This window comes from Pongo abelii, chromosome 10, assembly GCF_028885655.2.
Source record: "Pongo abelii isolate AG06213 chromosome 10, NHGRI_mPonAbe1-v2.0_pri, whole genome shotgun sequence".
NCBI lineage: Eukaryota > Metazoa > Chordata > Mammalia > Primates > Hominidae > Pongo > Pongo abelii.
In genome coordinates this window covers 122,699,039-122,720,797 of record NC_071995.2, presented here as the reverse complement: position 1 = coordinate 122,720,797, position 21,759 = coordinate 122,699,039, and the positions used below count along the sequence as shown (strand labels likewise).

The 21,759-nt window shown below is 44.3% G+C and overlaps 1 protein-coding gene across 1 annotated transcript in view; it reads right to left on the bottom strand.

The window, feature by feature from the left end:
* DNAH10 (dynein axonemal heavy chain 10) overlaps positions 1 to 21,759 on the bottom strand; it is a 169,130-nt gene that overhangs the window by 72,127 nt on the left and 75,244 nt on the right. Inside the window, exons 30-39 of the mRNA XM_054527692.2 lie at positions 21,321 to 21,544; positions 16,985 to 17,254; positions 16,697 to 16,880; positions 14,257 to 14,391; positions 13,467 to 13,619; positions 11,277 to 11,465; positions 9,039 to 9,185; positions 5,094 to 5,285; positions 3,071 to 3,189; positions 1,152 to 1,310 (exon numbers count right to left, since the gene is read on the bottom strand). Of these exons, the coding sequence (XP_054383667.1) occupies positions 1,152 to 1,310; positions 3,071 to 3,189; positions 5,094 to 5,285; positions 9,039 to 9,185; positions 11,277 to 11,465; positions 13,467 to 13,619; positions 14,257 to 14,391; positions 16,697 to 16,880; positions 16,985 to 17,254; positions 21,321 to 21,544 (1,772 nt within the window). The remainder of the gene's footprint in view (positions 1 to 1,151; positions 1,311 to 3,070; positions 3,190 to 5,093; positions 5,286 to 9,038; positions 9,186 to 11,276; positions 11,466 to 13,466; positions 13,620 to 14,256; positions 14,392 to 16,696; positions 16,881 to 16,984; positions 17,255 to 21,320; positions 21,545 to 21,759) is intronic.

Here is a 21,759-nt window from a genome sequence, read left to right as displayed (position 1 = left end):
GGAGGAGGAGGACAACCAGATTCAAGTAAACATCAACAGATGCTCAAACCATTGGGTGAATGGGTGAAGGTTGGATGAGAAATGGGACATTTACTTAGTCATAAGATATCTCCCTACAGTTGCATATCAACTGCAAAGAGGAAAATGGCACCTTAACCCAATAATCAAGATTACCATCACCCATAATAGGGCAACCAACACCATGTGCCCATGATGAGATGCAGAGAAGGACACAGCATCACTCCCGCAGCCTTGCTGTCAAACAGCCATAGCCTGAATCTAATTATGAAGAAGCAGCTGACAAACCCAAACTGAGACCATTCTCTAAAACAGTTGGCCTAGAATCCAGAGTAAGAAGGTCATAAAAGATAAAGAAATCCTGAGGAATTGCTCATAATTAAAGAATGCCAAAAACAAGACAACGGAACTCAGTGTGGAATCCTGGGTTCATCCAGAATCAGGGGAAAAGCGCTAAGAAGCTGTTTTAAAAGCCATGAGTTGGGACTTTGGACTCTTGTTATTTAAGGATTTTATTTATTATTAATGGGATTTGATTAGAACATAAAATCAGAACCATTCCTGAGTTTAGCAAAGAGACATTATAGGACCAACTAAAAGCTTTTTACCTTACGCACCCTCAGAGCATTTCTGTACTTGACCTCACTTGGCCTTCGCCATGGCATGTGGTGATGTCATCAGGGCACCATCAACCACGTCTACAGATGGAAAGCCGTGGCTCAGGAGGGCATCTCTGCACTTTCCATGGCACTTTGCTACCTTTCCTTGACTTACCTTGCCATAGAACATGGTGATCAGGCAGCTTGATGGCGGCTATGTTTGAGTTCTTAGAGTCACACAGATCAGGGCCAAATCCCTGGCCTTGGGCCACGTTTCTGACCTTTTCTAGGCCTCAGTTTCCTCTGTGGTAAGCTGGGAACAATCCCGGTACCTACCACGTTGCATCACTAAGAAGACTGAGGTCACCATAAAAACCATTAAGATTAGACTGCGCACTTCCGAAGCACAGCCTCCAGGACTGGACTCTAAGTCTGTTGAAATAAGCTACAATGTATAGTCCTGCCACCGTTTTTAATGTTGAGCTAATTAACATTAACTAACCCAGGCTCTTTCCTACGTACAAAGATACTCACTTTCGCTCCTTCTTATCCGTTGGCTTGTTGATCTCCCTGAAGATGTTTGACAACACCCCATCTGTCCAGTCTCGGGTGGTTGGGTCCAGGATGCCATAGAGTTCTATGACACTCATGGCTTTGGGGTTCAGGATGTACAACTTTGTCATCAGCCCAAGCCTAAATCAAGAGAGGCTTTAGCCATGGTTCAAGCAAACTAAATGCATGAGGAAAACAGTCTGGGTTCCCTCTATGAGGAATTAGATGTTTTGACTTCAATCCCAAATTTAAAATACAACCCATGCAAACTCTTCACTGGGCTTCCCTTCACTGTTAGTGCTTTCTTCTAAATATAAAGCAACCACATTTCACCAAAAATGTGGCCACAGCACAAATGAAGTCTGAACTAGAAGCACAGCTTTGCCTCTGGAGGGCACCAAGAAGCTAACTTTCATGTATATTTCATATTTATGCATATTACATATTCATATATATGACATTTAAGTAAATATCTCAGAATTAAGGGCATATAGGAGTCCATACTCAGTCATCCAGGATAATAACAAGGCTTTGAACTACTAATGTTCAATCCTTCTTATTTGCAGAACAACATCTGCTCTGTTGACTTCACGAATCAAGCAGACAGGGCGTTTCTCACCACAGTGCCTGTAAATCCCTGCAGCACTAACTATAGGATTAATTCATCTACACAGAACTAAACTTCACACACTCCACAGTTCACAACCAACAAATCAGTAAATCATAATAATGTACATGCTATATTACACATACACACACGTGTGTGATAGTTCTATAAACTATCTAACAATGAATGAATTAAAGAATGAAATGCAGATGGCCACGGCACAGCCCACTTAGAGTCAGTAAGCCACTGTCGACTGGTTTTCTCACATGAAACATATGAAGAAATAATGGGAACAAATGACAGACACTTACTCTTTAGATTTTATAGACTGTCTAGAAATGTTTAAGTCACAAAAATTATTGGCTTGATTTAGACTTTTGCCGGGCTATCAGCATCCACGGAGGTCTTTCTGGAATCTAGTTATTGCTCATGAGAGAAGTGAGGAGTCAGGAATCCACTTTCAGTAGAAGGCTTTCAATTCACTGCAGGCTTTTATGATATACTCTCTCTCTCTTTTTTTTTTTTCTTTTTTAGAGAGAAGGTCTCACTCTGTTGCCCAGCCTGGTGTGCAGTGGCACAATCCTAGCCCACTGCAGCCTCAAACTTCTGGGCTCAAGCAATCCTCCTCCTTAGCCTCCTGAGTAGCTGTACTACAGATGCACGTCACCACACCCAGCTAATTGTCTTTTAATGTGGAGATGGAGTCTCATGATGTTGTCCAGGCTATTCTCAAAATCCTGGTCTATACGATCCTCCAACCCCGGCCTCCCAAAGTGCTGGGATTGCAGGCGTGAGCCACCGTGCCTGGCTCCTTTATGATCTTCAACGTGGGAGTGTACGATCACTTTTTCCTTCATGAAGAATTGCCCCTGAAGGGCTAGAGATTATAAGGCACCCGGGGAGGTGACATTCTTTTTCTGGCCACTGAGAAACCACAGCATTGCTGCATAAGGTGAATCCTGACTTACTTTAAGGAAGCAATTTGGACACCAAGAAACTACGACTTACATTCATTTTCAAAATATCCTTATAAGATAGTTTGTGAAATTCTCATTTCACAAATGAACCTATTCACCATCTGATGCACAAGCGGGTTGCTATTTTGCACTCTAAAATATCTTAACTAAGTCTGCAATAAAGTCAGTAAAAACACGCCGAGTGGAAAGGGGTGTGTATTACAAATTTACCCTCCCAGGAAATCAGAGAGCAAAGTGGGACTTGGTAATACTGCCACCAAACATATACTGTGAGCCCCCCTGGCAGCCAGGCCCTCACCATTGGAGGTCATACTCACTTGGTCTGGGCCTGACACAGAGTGTTAATGACGACCGACTTGCCCCCTCTGGTGGGCCCCACGACCATCGTCGTGTGGCGGGTTAACATGGTCTCAAACATTTGAACCACTTTATCCACCTGCGGGACAAACAATGGCAGCTGGGCTAAAACATTATCTTTTTCTGAAGCAGTTTTATTGATACAACACACATGCCATACAATTTACCTTTGAAAGGGTACAAGTCAATGGTTTCCAGTATATTCACAGAGTTGTGCAACCATCCCCATGAGCAATTTTAGAACATTTTTATCACCCCTCCCCGCAAAAAGCCTGTACCCATCTCACCCAGTCCCTTTTCCGCCAGCCCCTGGCAACCACTCATCCACTTTCTGTGTCTATGGATTTGTGTATTCTGGGCATTTCACGGAAATGGGATCCTAGAATGTGTGATCTCTCACATCTGGCTTCTTTCGCTTAGCGTGTTTTCAAAGCTCATCCATGGTGTAGCATGCGTCAGTGCTGCATTCCTTTCTATGGCCAAACTCAATCCCATAGGATGGACAGACCACATTCTGTTTCAGCAGTTGATCCATCAATTGATGGATGTTGGGTTGTTCCCACTTTTTGGCTATTATGAATAATGCTGCTCCGGACATTCGTGAACAATTCTGAGCGGACGTTTGTACTCACTCTTGGGTAGATCCCCAGTAGTGAATTGCTGGGTCTTATGGTAACTCTCGGTTTAACCTGTTGAGGAACTGCCAGTCTGTGTTCCAAAGTGGCTGCACCATTTTACATTCCTTCCAGAAAACACGTCTTTTTAAACAACCAACTCCAGAGAAAATCAGGGTCAGGAAAGGCACAGAAAGCTCTCGTCCACGGCCGGTACCTGGTGCCCGCTGCCCAGGCCTGAGGCCTCCATGGTAGCCTGACGCCCTGAAGCTGCCCGACCCGAGGCAACCCCCAGGCCTGGAGGCTCTGGGCATTTACACTCTCAGCAGGACTCTGCCAATCAATACATGTTTGGCTTAATGACAACATATACAACTTACAGGCTTCAGAGGATCCAAATTCTACCCCAGCAATATTTAATTTAATTTTTTTTTAAGTGTGACTCAGAAGAAAAAAAAAGGTGAGGTGAGGAAAGAACCTCTGATGGTTGATGCCTCAAAACAAAATATTTGAGTCACCTGATCACATTGTGTGAAAAAAAAACTATATATATAATTTAGCCTTAAAAAGGAAGAAATTCTGACACATGCCACAACATGGATAAATGTTGAAAACGCTGTTAGTGAAATAAGCCAGACACAAAAGGACAAAAATTATATGATTCTGCTTATAGGAGGTACCTAGAGTAGTTAAATTTGTAGAGACAGGAAGTCGAGCAGAGGTTGCCAGCGGCTGGAGGGAGGGGAGAAGGTAAGCTGTTAACGGGTGTAGGGTTTTAGGTTTTGCAACATGAAAACGTTCTGGAGATGGATAATGCTGATGGCTGCACAGTAATGTGAACGTACTTAGTGCCAACAACTCTACATTTTTTCTTTTTTTTTTTATTTTTTGAGACAGAGTCTGGCTCTGTCACCAGGCTGGAGTGCAGTGGCATGATCTTGGCTCACTGCAACCTCCACCTCCCGTGTTCAAGCAATTCTCTTGCCTCAGTCTCCCAGGAAGCTGAGACTACAGGCAAGCGCCACCACGCCCAGCTAATTTTTGTGTTTTTAGTAGAGATGGGGTTTCTCCACATTGGCCAGGATGATCTCGATCTCTTGACCTCATGATCCGCCTGCCTCAGCCTCCCGAAGTGCTGGGATTACAGGCGTGAGCCACTGTGCCCGGCCTAACAAACTCCACATTTAAAAGTAGGTAAGATGGTAAATATTGTTATGTGTATTTTACTGTGATTTAAAAATGGTGAAAAATGGTTAAGATGGTGAAACTTGTGCGTATTTTACTATACATATATTTTTAAAGAACTGCAAAAACAAAAAGCCAATGGAAAGGATGCACGACCACAGTGAGGTCATTTTCCTGGCTTTACCTGGACGGGTAGGACCGCGTAGCCGTTCTCCTCCAGGACCTGCTCTACCGCATCGTTGAAGTCAGGGTAGCGGACGCGAGGGCAGTCCAGCCCAGGAAACAGATCCGAAATCAAACCAAGGAAAAGAGGAACATCTTCAAACACAAATTTGGGCAAGTTCATGTCTCGCAAGGCCCTCATCAGCACCACATCCTGCAGGAAATTAAACATATGTTTCCAAGAGATTTCCAAAGGAACCCAGTGCTTTGGACTTTGTTTCCAACCCAGTAGAAACACTCTTATGAAATATAAAATATAATTTTTATATAAACATTTTATACTTTTAAACAATTTTATACACATTTAATTTAAAATTACATAATTTTAAATTACAGAAATTATATAATTTAAAATTACATAATTTTAAATTACAGAAATTATATAATTTAAAACTACATAATTTTAAATTACAGAAATTATATAATTTTAAATTATATACATACATACAATTATGTACATACAAATATATAATACATATATACAGAAATTATATAATTTTTTATATTAATATGTAAATAAATATAAATTATATAAAGTTTATATGAGATTAAACATAAAATATAAAATATATATATTTCATATAATATGTACTTCATATTATATAATATACACATATATGGCCGGGTGCAGTGGCTCATGCCTGTAATTCCAGCACTTTGGGAGGCTGAGGCGGGTGGATAACCTGAGGAGTTCGAGATCAGCCTGGCCGACATGGTGAAATCACATCTCTACTAAAAACACAAAAATTAGCTGGGCGTGGCGGCAGGTGCCTGTAATCCCAGCTACTCGGGAAGCTGAGGCAGGAGAATCGCTTGAACCCAGGAGGTGGAGGTTGCAGTGAGCTGAGATTGCGCCATTGTACTCCAGCCTGGGTGACAAGAGTGAAACTCTGTCTCGAAAAAAAGATATATATATATACACACACACACACACATATATATACACATACATATATATTTAAATGAAATATAAAATTTAAAATGAAATATAAAATTATATATAAATTATATACATATATTACAATTTTACATAAATTAAATTTTATAAAATTTATATATTTATATCATTTATATAAATTAATAAATTATATTTTGTATTCTTCATAAATTATATAAATTTATAAATGTATATAAAATGTTATGTATTATATAGTATAAAATATGTATAAGATATTATGTGTAATATAAAATACATGAAATTTCATATTTCATATTTAATAATGATCATATAAATCATATAAATATAAATATGCATTTTCAAAATTTCATATGAAAATAAAAATGTAAAATAAAATATATAAAAGTGAAATATACAATATAAAATCACATATAAATGTAAAAATTAAATAAAATATAAAACAGGAGCACAGGCAGAGGAGTGAGGCCAGGGTGGGCCTGCTCCTGGGAGGCTGAGTGTCCTGGTGGGCCGTGCAAGGAGAAGAAAACAGATCTCAGCCAGAGGGAAGGAGCAGAACCTTCCTCCTCCCCACCTTACAGAGGGGTATGGCCATCTATGCTAAAGCAAAGGTTCCTTATTACAGGAAGAACATTTGCCTTGACCTTTAGGTGTGCACATATATATATATTTTTTTTATTTATTTTTTATTTATTTATTTATTTTTTTGAGACAGGGTCTCGCTCTGTCACCCAGGCTGGAGTGTAATAGTGCCATCTCGGCTCATTGCAGCCTCCAACTCCCATGTTCAAGCAATCCTCCTACTTCAGCCTCCTAAGTAGCTAGGACTATAGAAGCATGCCACTACACCCAGCTAAATTTTTTAGTTTTGGGGATTTGTTTGGAAATAAATGAGGTTTTGCCATGTTGCCCAGCCTGGTCTCAAACTTCTGGCCTCAAGCAATCCTCCCACCTCAGCCTCCCAAAGTGCTAGGATTACAGGCATGAGCCACTGCGCCCAGCCTTAGGTGCTTTTATATAAATCTCAAAAACAAAATTCTGAACTCAGGACCTGGCAAGCGTCTCTATGTTGTTTGTCTCCTAGGGCAGGCAGTCCTGCTTCTTTACTTAGTGTTCACTATCTGGAAATGTGGGTGTCTCTTCTCTACCCATTACCTCCAGGATGTGGAATGGAAAATGCCACTTTTCTTTTTGTTCTGCCCCTCAGACTCAACACAGGAGCCCCGGGGACTGCAGTTCCCCTGCCTTCTCCAGAAGAAAGAAGCAACTGACTGGGGCTTCTGCTATTTGCTTAATTGTAAAGACATCATTGTTAAAGCTGAAGGCTGATGTTTCATTTGAAACAGGTGCTGAGGTGGTGGTATTTGTGAATTCTTCACCTTCTACTCCAAACAAGGCTAAATAAATGGCAAGTATAGCTGACTTCACGGGCTTTTTAATGTCCTCCAGTTTCCGCCACTGTCATGATAAGCGCAGTTGAGAACTGCAGCAGTAAATTCCAAATATGTGGTTCTAATATGATGTAAAAGATGCTAAATCCTCACTCATCCTGTGACATAGATTTACTGAATAAGAACAAAGGTCCTAGTTTGCAAACTTTTGATGTGATAAAGAAGCCCAAAGACAATACAGCAAAGTTAATTTCCTATGTGAGAAACCATCACAGTCTCTGTACAAACACAGTTTTACATGTGTAAGTTCACATTGCTGGATGAGAAGAGGTATTTTCCTCCTAGAAAAGGAGGCTGTTTTTTATCTCTTTCTCGGAAGTCCTTGGATATTTGGTATTTGCAATGTGTTTTCATTCTTCTAAGGAAGTACCAGACAGTGCAGCAGTTGAGCCTATGAATGCATGCTTGGGTTCAGTGTAAGGCAGTAAAAGAAAACAAGCCAGTAGTGAGTGCAATGATGGGACCATATTCACCTCCCTAGGAGGAGAGACTGCTGCAAACCGCTTCACTCTTCTTTGTAGAGCCTTAGATAGCACTTGAGACTGTTTTCCCTGTTGCTAAGACTGAAAGTGGCATCGGTGGTTTTTCAGTTCAGAAGATATGACCCACTCAATAGTATGATCGCCCTTCAACTTTGGACATAGAGGAGCAGGGGAGAAAATGAAAGAAGTTTCCATATAACTCCTTTCTCCTAAGAAAAGAGAAGCAAAAATGACGAATGCAGCTCCATCTGACTTCATAGTGTTTTACATTTTACAGCTTCCTTTTTTGTAAGAGCATAAATAACTCTTCCTTCGACCCCTCCAAAAAAAAAAAAAACCCAAATGTGTGAAAACCCCAAAAGAATGAAGCAATTTGTGGTAGACTCTCCTCCTATGGACATGAATAGGCTTCTATCGCTGCACTCACGGCTGTTTTGTTTTCTTTTACTACCCAAATGTGTGTGTGCGCGCGTGCTTGTGTGCGTGCGTGTGTGTGCGTGTGCGTGCATGTGTGCGTGTGCGTGCATGTGTGCGTGCGTGTGTGCGTGTGCGTGCGTGCGCGTGCATGCGTGTGCGTGCGTGCATGCGTGCGTGCGTGTAATATTGTGAGTACAGTCACTAGAGAAACAGGTGAGCCTGTTGCCCACACAACAGCATTGACTAAACCTTTTCTTTAAAGTCCATGTAAAAAAAACACAACTGTTCCCCTCGTTTTAAAGAGAAAATAACTCACATTCATGTTTTCATGAGAATTTTGTTAGTCCCCACCCTCCTGTCACACCCATCCTGAGACTACAGATTGATTATTACTATGGAAGCATCATAAATGTTGCTATTGGAGCGAGGACATTGCACTTGACCTTAAGGTACTAAGTGTAATTACAAGCAAACGATATAACAGGTAAGAGGCCGAAGGCAGGCCAGACCGCTAGGTGAAGCGGCAGCTAAGACTTAAACCTTTCAGGTGATACCATACTGCGCCCATCACCTCCCCGACAGCACGTAGTAAATGCATGAAGCAGCTGACACCAGAGGATGTTCCAGCACATGGCCCCTACCTCCCTAAGGTCAGAGGAGCCTCTCTTCAGCTCACCAGCCATGACCAGCACCGATTTCAGGGCTCTGAGTCCAAAATCATAGTGATACTGCTTGGACAGCTGCTCCCGGGCCAGCTTATACAGAACTGTCATCTTTTTCGCCAGAGTCTTTTTGATAGAAGATAATAATACAAAAAAAAGATAAAATAAAATGATTCAAAAGCAATGGAGCATCATTCTACAAATGCAAGAAAACGGGGGCAGGTGTTCCAGTGCAGCTGCTCTACAAATAAGCAAATTCCGTCTCTAACTTTCAGAAATACCAGGGTGGGTCCTTCATTTTTAAATATGGCAAATTGGGAACTAATTTGAAGAAACATCTGTGTTACCAAAATCTTTACCATCTTAATTTAAAGAACAGAACCATCTGTAGTAATCATACTCCAGAAATACATTGCTTCTTTATTTTGACCTAAACCTATTATTAAGGCTGTAACTGGGCCAAGCGTAGTTGCTCATGCCTATAATCCCAGCACTTTGGGAGGCCAAGGTGGGTAGATCACCTGAGGTCAAGAGTTCAAGACCAGCCTAGCCAACATGGTGAAACCTTGTCTCTACTAAAAATATAAAAATTAGCCAGGCGTGGTGGCGCATGCCTGTAATCCCAGCTACTTGGGAGGCTGAGGCAGGAGAATCCGCTTGAACCCAGGAGACAGAGGTTGCAGTGAGCTGAGATCGCACCACTGCACTCCAACCTAGGTGACAGAGCAAGATTCCACCTCAAAGAAAAAAAAAAGGCTGTAAATGTCTTTGAGGACAAGTCAGCCACCTCATCTACAGCAAGCGTTCAAAACCCACAGGTCTCTAAGGCAAGTGTGGCAATTTTAGTCGTGAAAACTAGGAACAAGAGATCTCATCATGCCAACTCAAAATCCTGACACAGTAATAGGCACCAAGAGCTTTCAATAAAGGACATATTGCAGAAACGCAATGTGACAACCCTCTATGTTAAAAGTATTCTCTATTTTTTAACTTTTCCAGAGCTTCTGGAAAGATCTTACATATGTACATTTTATAATAGCTTAAAAGAGGATAAAAGTTATCCATAAATTTGATTTTGAATCTACATATTCTCAAAGGCATTGTGCTGAGTGAAAGAAGCCCGTCTTAAAGGGTTCCATACTACATGTCACCAGGTAGAGAACATTCTCAAAGTGACAAAATTACACTGACTAAAGAATAGATCAGGGGTTGCAGGAGTTAGGATTGAGGGGAGAATGTGTCTAGTAAGCAGTAACATGAGGCTGGGTGCGGTGGCACACACCTGTAGTCCCAGTTACTCGGGAGGCTGAGGTGGGAGGATTACTTGAGCCCAGAAGTTCGAGACCAGCCTGGGCTGTAGAGACCCTGTCTCTACAAAAAATAAGCATAATTAGCCAGGCGTGATGGCGTCTGCCTGTGGTCCCAAATACTCAGGAGGCTGAGGCAGGACGATCACTTGAGCCCAGGAGTTTGAGGCTGCAGTGAGCTGTGATCCCACTACTGCACTCCAGCCTGGGTGACAGAGTAAGACCCTGTCTCTCTTCTTTGTGGTTGTGGTGATGGAATAGTTCTGTATCCTGATGTGGTGATGGCCACTCCCATACACATGTGATAAAACATCATAGAAACTAACCACACGCACACGCCAGAGAGAGAATGTGAAACCTGGTGAAATCCACATAACGTCTATACCTGAGTTAATGGTACTTGTGCCAACACCAACTTCCTGGTTTGGGCAATGGACTGTGAATATGTGAGATGTTCTCATGGGGAAGGGGCACCCGGAAATTCCGTGCTACTATTGTTGCAACCTCTTGTGCATCTTAAATTATTCCAAAATTAAAAGTTATAATTTAAAAAGAGGTGGGGGAGGAAGAAGAGAGACAGAGCAGGAAAAAAAAAAAAAAAAATCAAAGAGCCACACGGAGCTAACACGTCCTAGGTCCCCAGTCTGGAAGAGCCACATGGAGCTAACACATCCTAGGTCCCCAGTCTGGAAGAGCCACACGGAGCTAACATGTCCTAGGTCCCCAGTCTGGAAGAGCCACACGGAGCTAACATGTCCTAGGTCCCCAGTCTGGAAGAGCCACATGGAGCTAACACATCCTAGGTCCCGTCTAGAAGAGCCACATGGAGCTAACGTGTCCTAGGTCCTCAGTCTAGAAGCAGACCTGGGTGAAGTCTGCACAGCGCGGCCTGGCGCTGCCGAGGCCCCACCTTGGCCTCCAGGAAGCCCTCGGAGAAGAGCATGATCTCGCAGATCTGCTGCAGGTCGGGCACAATCACGACCACCGGCCTGAACAGCGCCTTCACCGACTCAGGCAGCTCCGTGCGGCCTGCGTAGCCAGGGTTCATGGTGATGAAGATGCCCATGCGGGAGTCCAGGGAAATCTCCTGCCCTTCAAACTGGAGGGCAAGAAGGAAGAGAGAAAGAAGCAGTTAGGTGGCCCGGCCGGCCAGCCCCCTGGAAAGGAGGCCTGTGGCCAGCTGCATGGCGATTTGTTTTCATGGTATGAGGTGGACGACACCACCTGTCTCTTCTTCCCTCCCCGGTGTTCAATGCAGGGCCCCCCTCGCTGAAGGCCTTGGGGAGGGCAGGTCTCAGTGGAACCCCAAACTCGGACCTGAACCCAGGGGCACTACCTTGGAGAGGGGGCCCAGGTTGCCGAAGCACAGAGCCTGGGGCTGATACAAGAAGCTGTGTGACCCTCAGCAGGTCACTTAACCTCTCTGAGTCTCAGTTTATTTTTCTGCACAACAGAAATGCAACCTACCTCGTGGCACAGCTGTGGCGATTAAAGGAGACAGCCCAGGTTGGGAGCACCCGGCCCACCACCTCTCACAGTGCCGGCTTCCATTCCTCTCAGCTGGCTTTGCACCTTCTGCGGGCGCGGGGATCTTCCTGCAGTCACTCCTCCCTAAAGAATCCCACCTCAAACCCCTCAAGAAACCAGTCTTCGTTCCTCTGGTTGCCCCAGGTACCAACAAACCACGGAAATCCCTATATTCTTAGCCTCTTTAGCCAAAGGTTGAGTCCAGTTGTCTCTCGGTGAAGTTTTCAATTTTATTTTTTTTGATTGTCCACCAGCCAGGCAGAGGACAGAAATTTTTGTTGTTAGGAGGCACAGTCTGCACCACCAACAAGAGGACAGCCCAGAAGACAGCCAGCCTCCCCCAAAACAAGGCCCCTGCCTTGACTCATAGGTCGGCCCTGAGACAATCCCTACCCTGCCTCAGTTTCCCACAAGAGGCCCAGATGGCCCCGGGGGAAGAGCAGATAGCTGCTGCCTCCTGGCTCTGAGAAACACAGCTTCTGGAAATCTACATACATTGCAGATTAATTCCCTCTCTTGGGAGCAGTCAGCTCAGCCCCAAAAATCCCTCAAAAGAACTCATCAAAGGGAAATCTATCCAGACCCTTTACTGGAATCCTGAAAATATTGAACAGTCTCCAGTTGACACAATCTCTTAACAGTGAGCCCCGCCGAGATCTGAGGAGGACGCATGTGGGATGCCAGGACCACCAGCTCAAGCTGAATTTTCATCCTGGAATGGGGCTCTAAAGGATGTATAGGAGTTTTCCAGTGAAGGGAAGAAGGGACAATTCCACTCAGATGGGGACACATGTGGTGTCACAAGGCATGGTATGACTGCGGAGCAAGTGGCTTAGTGACAAGTGTGCAGGACATGGAGGGGGGAGGACAGAGGCAGAAGGACAGCAAGGGACCCAGAAGGCCCCGGTGTGGGGAAATGGCCCACCCACACTGGTCCTGTGTTTTCAGAGAACCCCCTTCTGGGCCACCTAGATTACATAATAAGATCATGTTTCTCCAAATTTGGATGCAGCTTAATCTGGTGTAATTTAACGCAGACTTCTCAAACTCAAGTCTGCAAAAATATTCTTTGGCAGAGAGAAATTAGTGAATTCTCAACAATTGTTTTAAAATTCTGCCTTCTCACTTTGATAAGCTTGCAAATCCTGCTTGTTATGATGCCAACTTTACAAGCTATGAAGGCAACATTTCTTGTTCACTGTGATAATGTGATTGCATGGAACATTCGCTTTCTAAGTCAGGTTTTCTCAAACTTGGGAAGTTGCCAAGAATATTGTTTCCTTTCTAGGGGGCCCTGCACATCACTTATTTGAGAACTCTGCCCCACACCCATTCATAACTATTGGTTCTATGTTTGGAGTCAGTGTGAAGTCCTTGGACTATTACAAACCTTATCATCAATGATGATAATTTTGGAAACCCAATCATCTCAATTGGAAAAGCCAACAGATCTTCTACAGGAAGCCTGGTCTGGAGTGACAATGGCCCACCAACTGATGCTTCAGAGGAAGCTCACCATACTTGGCAAGCTTCCATCCTGGGGACATGGTCCCGGAGACTTCGCGTGTCTCACCTGGAATGTGGTTAACTGATGGATCAGAGCATTTCGGATCGTCTGGATCTGAGAGGAGATCACGGAGAGCACAGAAGCATCGATTCGATTAAACTCATCAAAGCAGCCCCAAGCCCCGCACTGTGCCAGGCCAGAGAAAATCTTCCCCACGGCCTAGGAAGAAAGACATGTCAGGACAAGGGCAAGTTTCATCTTTAAAACTGCAAGCAACACATTTATGGATATATTTTCTAAATTAATGCAAACCATGAGATCGTTGATTGGCAGAGAAGCAGGTGACCAGCCACCTGACTAGTGGATTTTTCTGGCAGGACTTCCAAGGCCCCTCATGGGCTGGCTCCTACTTGGGATTTTACAAATCCCGATTTTTGTGTAAAACTCCATTTCTCTTCTCTTCTCTTGAAACGCTGGAAAATCTAGCAATGCTGGGTCCACTTTCCCAAATGGTGATTATGAACCAAAGCTGGACAGTGGCGCCCTCTTGAGATGGAGTTTTGCTCTCCAGTTAGCCACAGATCCCACCGCTCTCTTGTCTGCTGGCCGCTTTACTCACGTACATTATCTACCTGACCCTACTAGGCTAGTGAATCCGGAACTCTTGCTCTACATCCTGCTAACAAAGCAGGATCTTTAAGCAGACACACTTAGGTTCTGGGGCTGTGGTGGTGGAAGGTTTTCTACCAGCTTCTTCCTGCTGTCGTCATGTCAAAGACTAGGAGGTGAAATGCCATGTCCTGCTTTAAGCTCTCTGCCTAATGAGCCAGTACCAAACGTGACAGCCAGGCCTCACCTTGTAATCCATGCCTTCGCCACAGTTGGTGACAACGCAGAGCAAGCCCAAGGCTTTCGCCAGGTCCTTGGTGGTCTCGGTTTTGCCAGTTCCCGCTGGGCCGGCGGGGGCCCCACCCAGATACATGGACAGCGCCTGTTATAAGCCAAATGCAAAACATATGCTTTCTGGTGCACAGAAGGAAGTGGGTGTCACTTCCAAATTCATCACTGTGACTACAGTGACTACAGGTGCAGAATAGAGAAACAACGTGGTGGTTGCTTTCATGTGTCAACTTCACGGGGCCACAGGATGCCCAGGTGCAGAATAGAGAAACAACGTGGTGGTTGCTTTCATGTGTCAACTTCACGGGGCCACAGGATGCCCAGGTGCAGAATAGAGAAACAACGTGGTGGTTGCTTTCATGTGTCAACTTCACGGGGCCACAGGATGCCCAGGTAGCTAAACATTATTTCTGGGAGTGTCTATGAGTGTGTTTCAGGAAGAGATTAGCATTTGAGAAAAGCAGGTGAGCCTTCCCAAAGTGGGTGGGCCTCATCTAATCCATTGAAGACTGAACAGAACAGAAGGATGGAGGGAGGTCACATTGGTGCTGCCTGACTGCTTAAGCCAGGGCACTGGTCTTCTACCCTTGGCAATTCGGGTTCTCAGGCCTTCAGACCCAGACAGCGGTCTACACTATTGGCTCTCTCACTGTCAGAACTTCAAATGCTACTGGCTTTCCTGGTTCTCCAGCTTGCAAATGGCAGACTGTGAGAGTAATCAGACCCTATCATTACATGAGTCAATAACTCATAATAAATCTCCTCCTAAATATCCAGATAGATAGATAGATAGATAGATAGATAGATAGATAGATAGAAAGAATAGATGATCAAGATGATAAATAGACAGGATGGATAGATGGATGGATGGATGGATAGACAGATAGATAGATGGACAGATAGATAGATAGATAGATAGATAGATAGATAGATAGATAGATAGATACATAGATAGATAGATGATAGGATGGATGGATGGATAGATAGATACATGGATGGATGGATGGATGGATGGATGGATGGATGGATGGATGGATGGATAGATACGTAGATGGATGGATGGATGGATGGATGGATGGATAGATAGACAGATAGATAGATAGATAGATAGATAGATAGATAGATAGATAGATGATAGGATGGATGGATGGATAGATAGATACATGGATGGATGGATGGATGGATGGATGGATGGATAGATACGTAGATGGATGGATGGATGGATGGATGGATGGATGGATGGATAGATACGTAGATGGATGGATGGATGGATGGATGGATGGATGGATAGATAGACAGATAGATAGATAGATAGATAGATAGATAGATAGATAGATAGATAGATGATAGGATGGATGGATGGATAGATAGATACATGGATGGATGGATGGATGGATGGATGGATGGATAGATATGTAGATGGATGGATGGATGGATGGATGGATAGATAGATAGATAGACAGACAGACAGACAGACAGACAGACAGCTAGCTAGCTATGTCCTATTGGTTCTATTTCTCTGGAGAACCCTAACCAATACAGATAAGACGACACTCTTTTTCTCAAAAACAAAGGACTTTATCACTCACAGCACAGGAGGCAGCAGGGGCTTCCTGTTCTCACTCATTCCCTTTAACACTGTCTCCCCAAATCCCATGGGCTGATGCGGAGATGGGCCCAGGTGCATGCCGTACCCACAGTAGGCATGAGTCACAGCTGAGAAACTGTGAGCCTAAGAGACCACCAATGTAGCCAGGTGCAGCAGTGCATGCTATAGTCCTAGCTACTCGGGAGGCCAAGGTGGGAGGATCACTTGAGGCCAGGAGTTCAAGGCAAGCCTGGGCAACATATCAAGACCTCATCTCTAATTTATAAAAAGAAAAAAAAAAACTAGCAAGCATCTGACAAACAGTCTTGGGGGTTTCTTGCAAACCTGCCCAAGCTCTGCCTGTATGGAAGTGTTATCTTCATTTCCTGTACAGCAAACAAGCTTACACTCTGTCCTGGAGGGAGACACTATCTCTACCATCCAAGGCCGTTCACTTGAACAGATACATTCTGGAATAAAAGCTGTCACAAGACGTGCAAAACCACATCACACTTGCCCTAACAGTCACCACCTTTGACATTTCTGCATTTTCCCATTGGCCTCTACTGATACCCCCCAACACACCATTACCTAGGGGCCAGTGTACCAGTGGCTAAGCATGGCCACACTTACATCCCAATCCCAAATGGTGACAATCGGGTCACATCCCGAATGGAAAAGCTTTTCCAGATTTCAAAGCAACGATCTCCCCTGCTATTTCAATCACTGCAGTCATCATGCCTCAAGCTTAGAGAAAATGCCCCGCCCCAAGGTAAGTGGTAACCACAAGTGCCAGGCTGACAGTCACCTGGGTGAGCGTCAGGTAAATCCGATCGGTGAGGGGCGTGATGACCAGCCTGCCATTCAGGCCCATGTACTCGTAGCCGTAGCCAAAGGTTCCCGTGCACTGGCGGATGTTCAGCTCATCCGGCTCCCGGTCCCAATAAAACCGCAACTGACTTTCCCATTCAAACTCTCGGGCTTCCAGGATGCTGGACCGCAAGAAAGGTGGAGGAGGAAGTGAAAACCGTTGAGACAGACCAGCGGACAACAAAGGGTCCCTTTTGAAATCCCAGTGACCCTGGAAAATGCTCACCTGCCTCTTATGAAAGAATCAACTATGTCTCTGGCGTGCACGTCAATGATGAGAACGGTGTTGTATTTTTTCCTGTCGTTTTTGCTTAGCGGCATGGTGATACGCGTTACCAACTCATCGATCTGCCGGTGCATTTTCCTGCCGTAGTTCTTCATGGCTTGCTTCTCCCCTTTTTGCGCTTTGTGGAAGACGTCTTCCACCTCCCAGGTCCACCACACCTGGCTGGCGGCCAGCACCGCCATGCCCTGGTACAGGAGCATCCAGTCAACTCTGCAGAAAACGCACACCTGTAAGAGGCTCTGATCAGTCCGGGGACTGGTACCCAAAACAGTCCCTTCAAGAATTTATTTCTTTGATCTGGAACAGGGAGGGCAAAGTAAAGGCTTTAGGTAAGCAAGTGCCTATATTTGTTTACCTAAGTAAGTTAGAGTAAGACTTAGGTGAGAGTAAGATGTTACCTATCTCTGACTAGGTAGTAAAATTCCAGGCCAAGGGTGCCTCTCTCCACAAAAAATGTTGCAGGTACCTGACTGCACAGAAAGATGCCAGATCACTTTTTAAATGTTTGGGGCCAGTTGTGGTAGCTCACGCCTGTAATCCCAACACTTTGGGAGGCCAAGGAGGAGGATCACTTGAAGCCAGGAGTTCAAGACCAGCCTGGGCAACATAGTAAAACCTTGTCTCTACAAAAAATAAATTAAAAACTAGCCAGGCATAATGATGTGTGCCTGTAGTCCCAGCTACTCCAGGGGCACTGGAGCCCAGGAATTGGAGACTGCAGTGAACTACGATTGTGCACTGTACTCCAACCTGAGTGACAGAGCAAGGCCCTGTCTCTAAAAAATAAAATAAAATAAAATATTTGATTATAGGTTTTCAAACTTACTTAGTATTTGGGGTTTATTGTAAGAAGTAAAAAAATATTCCAGGCTGGGCACAGTGGCTCACACCTGTAATCCCACCATTATGGGAGGCCAAGCTGGGGCAGATTGCTTGAGCTCAGGAGTTTGAGACCAGCTGGGCAACACAGCGAAACCTTGTCTCTACCAAAAATACAAAAATCAGCCAGATGTGGTGGTACATGCCTGTAGTCCCAGCTATTCAGGAGGCTGAGGTGGGAGGATTGCTTGAACCCAGGAGCTCAAGGCTTCAGTGAGCCGAGCTCACGTCACTGTACTCCGGCCAGGGCAACAGAGCAAGACCCTGTCTCAAGAAAGAAAATAAAAATTCCAACAAAGAATTTGATAATCTCTGACCACACTGCCCAGGTTTGCAGGTCAAGTTGTATCACGCTTTTGAATTTTTGCCAGTCTGAGAAGTGAAACAAAACCTCTCATCCTCCCTTAATGTACAGATCCTGCCGAGTCGTGGGGTTTCTCCTCTTTTCATATGTTTATTGGCCACTTGGATGTCCTCTCCAGAGGCACTAACTTACAAAGCTTGTGATTGCCTTGAGACACATTTAGACAAAGCTTTTTTTCTAAACAGCACTTAAAAAATAATGGACTCAGATGTGTAAATGCCTGATATGGTTTGGCTCTGTGTCCCCACCCAAGTCTCATCTCAAATGGTAATACCCATAATCCCCAAGTGCTGAGGGAGGGACCTGGTGGGAGGTGACTGGATCATGGGGCGGTTTCCCCATGCTGTTCTCATGATACTGAGTGAGTTCTCATGAGATCTGATGGTTTTATAAGTGGTTGTTAGTTCCTCCTTCTCTCTCTCTCTTTCCCGCCACCTTGTGAAACAGGTACTTGCTTTTCCTTTGCCTTCTGCCATGACTGTTAGTTTCCTGAGGCCTCCCCAGCCATGCGTGACTGTGAGCCAATGAAACCTTTTTCTTTATAAATTACCCAGTCTTGGGTATTTCTGTACAGCAGTGTGAAAACAGAGTAATACAATGCCAATACTGGAAAAGTGACTGCGGATTACTATAGTCATTATCTTGATGACCTACAGTTAATGGCAAAATAAATTTAAAAGAGTATGAGGCCGGGCGCTGTGGCTCACGCCTGTAATCCCAGCACTTTGGGAGGCCGAGGCCGGTGGATCATCTGAGGTCGGGAGTTCGAGACCAGCCTGGCCAACATGGTGAAACCCCGTCTCTACTAAAAATACAAAATTTAGCTGGGTGTGGTAGTGTGCACCTGTAAACCCAACTACTCAGGAGTCTGAGGCAGGAGAATCGCTTGAACCTGGAAGGCGGAGGTTGTAGTAAGCTGAGATCACGCCATTGCACTCCAGCCTGGGTGACAGAGTGAGACTCTGTCTCAATAAATAAATAAATAAGTAGGAAAAGCAACAAAAATAACATTGACCTTTGTTGTCTTATTTTAAAATTGTGTGGTGCATCTAAAACCTAAAGATCACTTATATCCATGATCCCTACACATCAGGAGAGACAATAAAGATTACCAAGGCCCACAGGACGACACCGAAGTGATGAACAGAGACGGGCCTTGTAAAGGACGCGACAAACCTAGAATCAGAAACAGGGAGAGGTGGCAGCTGAGGCCGTAGGATCAGAGAAGATTAAATGACCAGGGCAAAGCTAAGAAATCCCGGGATGCTGGTGCTTCCTGGGACTAGATACAGCTGGCCCTAACTTCTCAGTGATGCCACACGTATCAGCTCAAATAAAACAACATGCTCATGTCAACTATTCTCCCTGTTGGAAGCGACAAGTTCACGTGCTCAAAGGAGCATTTGGATGAAAAAAATATCTTTTTCAGTCCATCAGGCTGCATTCCCTTACTCTTTTCCACGAACTAAGCACTACCAAACATAGCAATGCCCTAGCAAAGTGGTAGCTATCATGCAAATAAAATCAACTGATGCTGATGTAAAATTCACAGTATTTTGGAGCAGGAAAGATAATTTAAAACATTCAGTGATTAATACAACCAGAAGGCAGAGATTTCTGTCTAGTTCAGTTTTGAAATAGCATCTAGCATAATAAATAGCCCAGAGCAGGGGTTGAAGAAATATTAGTTAAATGAATGCTAGGGCCACCTCCTGTCACAAGACTAACTGTCGAATATTCTGGAATTTTGCAAGCTGGTTGTTAAACCACTTACTATTATTTCATTTAGCTTTGAAATCAGCCATGACAGGAATATTTACACCATGGAAATTGGCAAATGCTTTAAATCAAAGCTTTAAAAATTGTTTTTCCAGACATCCAGTTTACCGGCATACCACTGAACATATCCACATAAAGATGCAAACAAATTTTTGATATGCCTCAGTACCTCGGAAACAGCAGGATCATAATCAAATATTATGCTATTCTCTAATATTTTTAAGTAGATGTTTTCACTTTGTAAAATCAAAAAGGCAGTGTATAAAATCAAGAGGATGATGCTCTCATAATAACAAGAAAGATTCTATGTCTGCATCAAGGCCCTGCCAAATATTCTCCAACTTTACAGGGGATCCTGCCTCAATCTAATAGAACAAGTTAGCCAAAGAGGCTTTCTGTATTTCTAGTTGGACTGCACTCAGCCACTAGGAGCAGGCAGGGCTCAGCATGATATCCTGAAGCCTCTCTAGCCACAAAAATCAAAGAATGATTGAAATTCAGTAAATATTTTAGAAACAATGTTACATACACATAATCCTACTAAACACCTAGTTTCTGGTGGTTCACTAAGTCAGCGGTTCACACTGACAAGGGTGCTGGGAATCCCCTGAGAGCCTGCAAAAACACAAATCCTCAGGACCCACCCCCAGAGTTCTGATGGGCAGGTGCAGGGTAAGACCCAAGCTTCAGCATTTCTAACAATCCTAGGGGCCCTGTGCTGCCACCAGGGGGCACACTTTGAGAGTACTGCATGCGGCGATCATTTAAAGACTGCTATCTTGTGCTCGCTTGGGCAGCACATATACTAAAGACTGCCCGGGCTCAGTGGCTCACACCTGTAATCCCAGCACTTCGGGAGGCCAAGGTGGGAGGATCATTTGAGCCCAGGAGTTTGAGACCAGCCTGGGCAACACAGTGAGACTCCCTCTCTACAAAAAAGTACAAAATTAGCCAGGCATGGTAGCGCACAACTGTAGTCCCAGCTACACTGAAGGCTGAGGTGGGAGAATCTCTTGAACCAGGGAGGTCAAGGCTTCAGTGAGCCATTGTACCACTGTACTCCAGCCTGGGTGACAGAGCAAGACCCTGTCTCAAAAAAATAAAAATAAAGACAACTATCTGTCTGCTAATGACCTATTGCAAAAAAACAAAACCTCATTTGGAATGTCAGCCAATCTACTCCAAGCCTTTAAAATTAATCCATTATGACTATGAATTGGATAGAGCAATGCACATCCACATTCGCAGCCTTACCTGCTTCTGTCTTCACAGTATCTAAAAATAGCCTCTTTGGTAATTAGTCTATTAGTTCTTCTCATTTCATTCAAAACTGCTGTCATCCAGTCCTCCACGCGCCCTTCGGCCCGCACGATCTTCCGAAACTCCATGACTTCTCCTTCTGCTGATATCATCGCGGACACCAGTTTTTCTCCACTATCGCCGTCATTAAACCTCAGCGATGCTATGTTGTCGTACATCTGCAAAACAGGGAGAGGCAGCCCTGTAAGACCTGCACTGAGTTCTGGAATCAAAGACCAGCCAGCGGTGCTCCATCCAGCAGAGCTGCCACGATGCAAGCAATGGCAACCGGTGAGCCGAGATCACAGGCAAGATGGATGTCATTCACCCACCTGTGTGGTCATCCGAAAGACACTTATTGGGGACTTTCATTTACTCTGTACTGTGCAAAGAT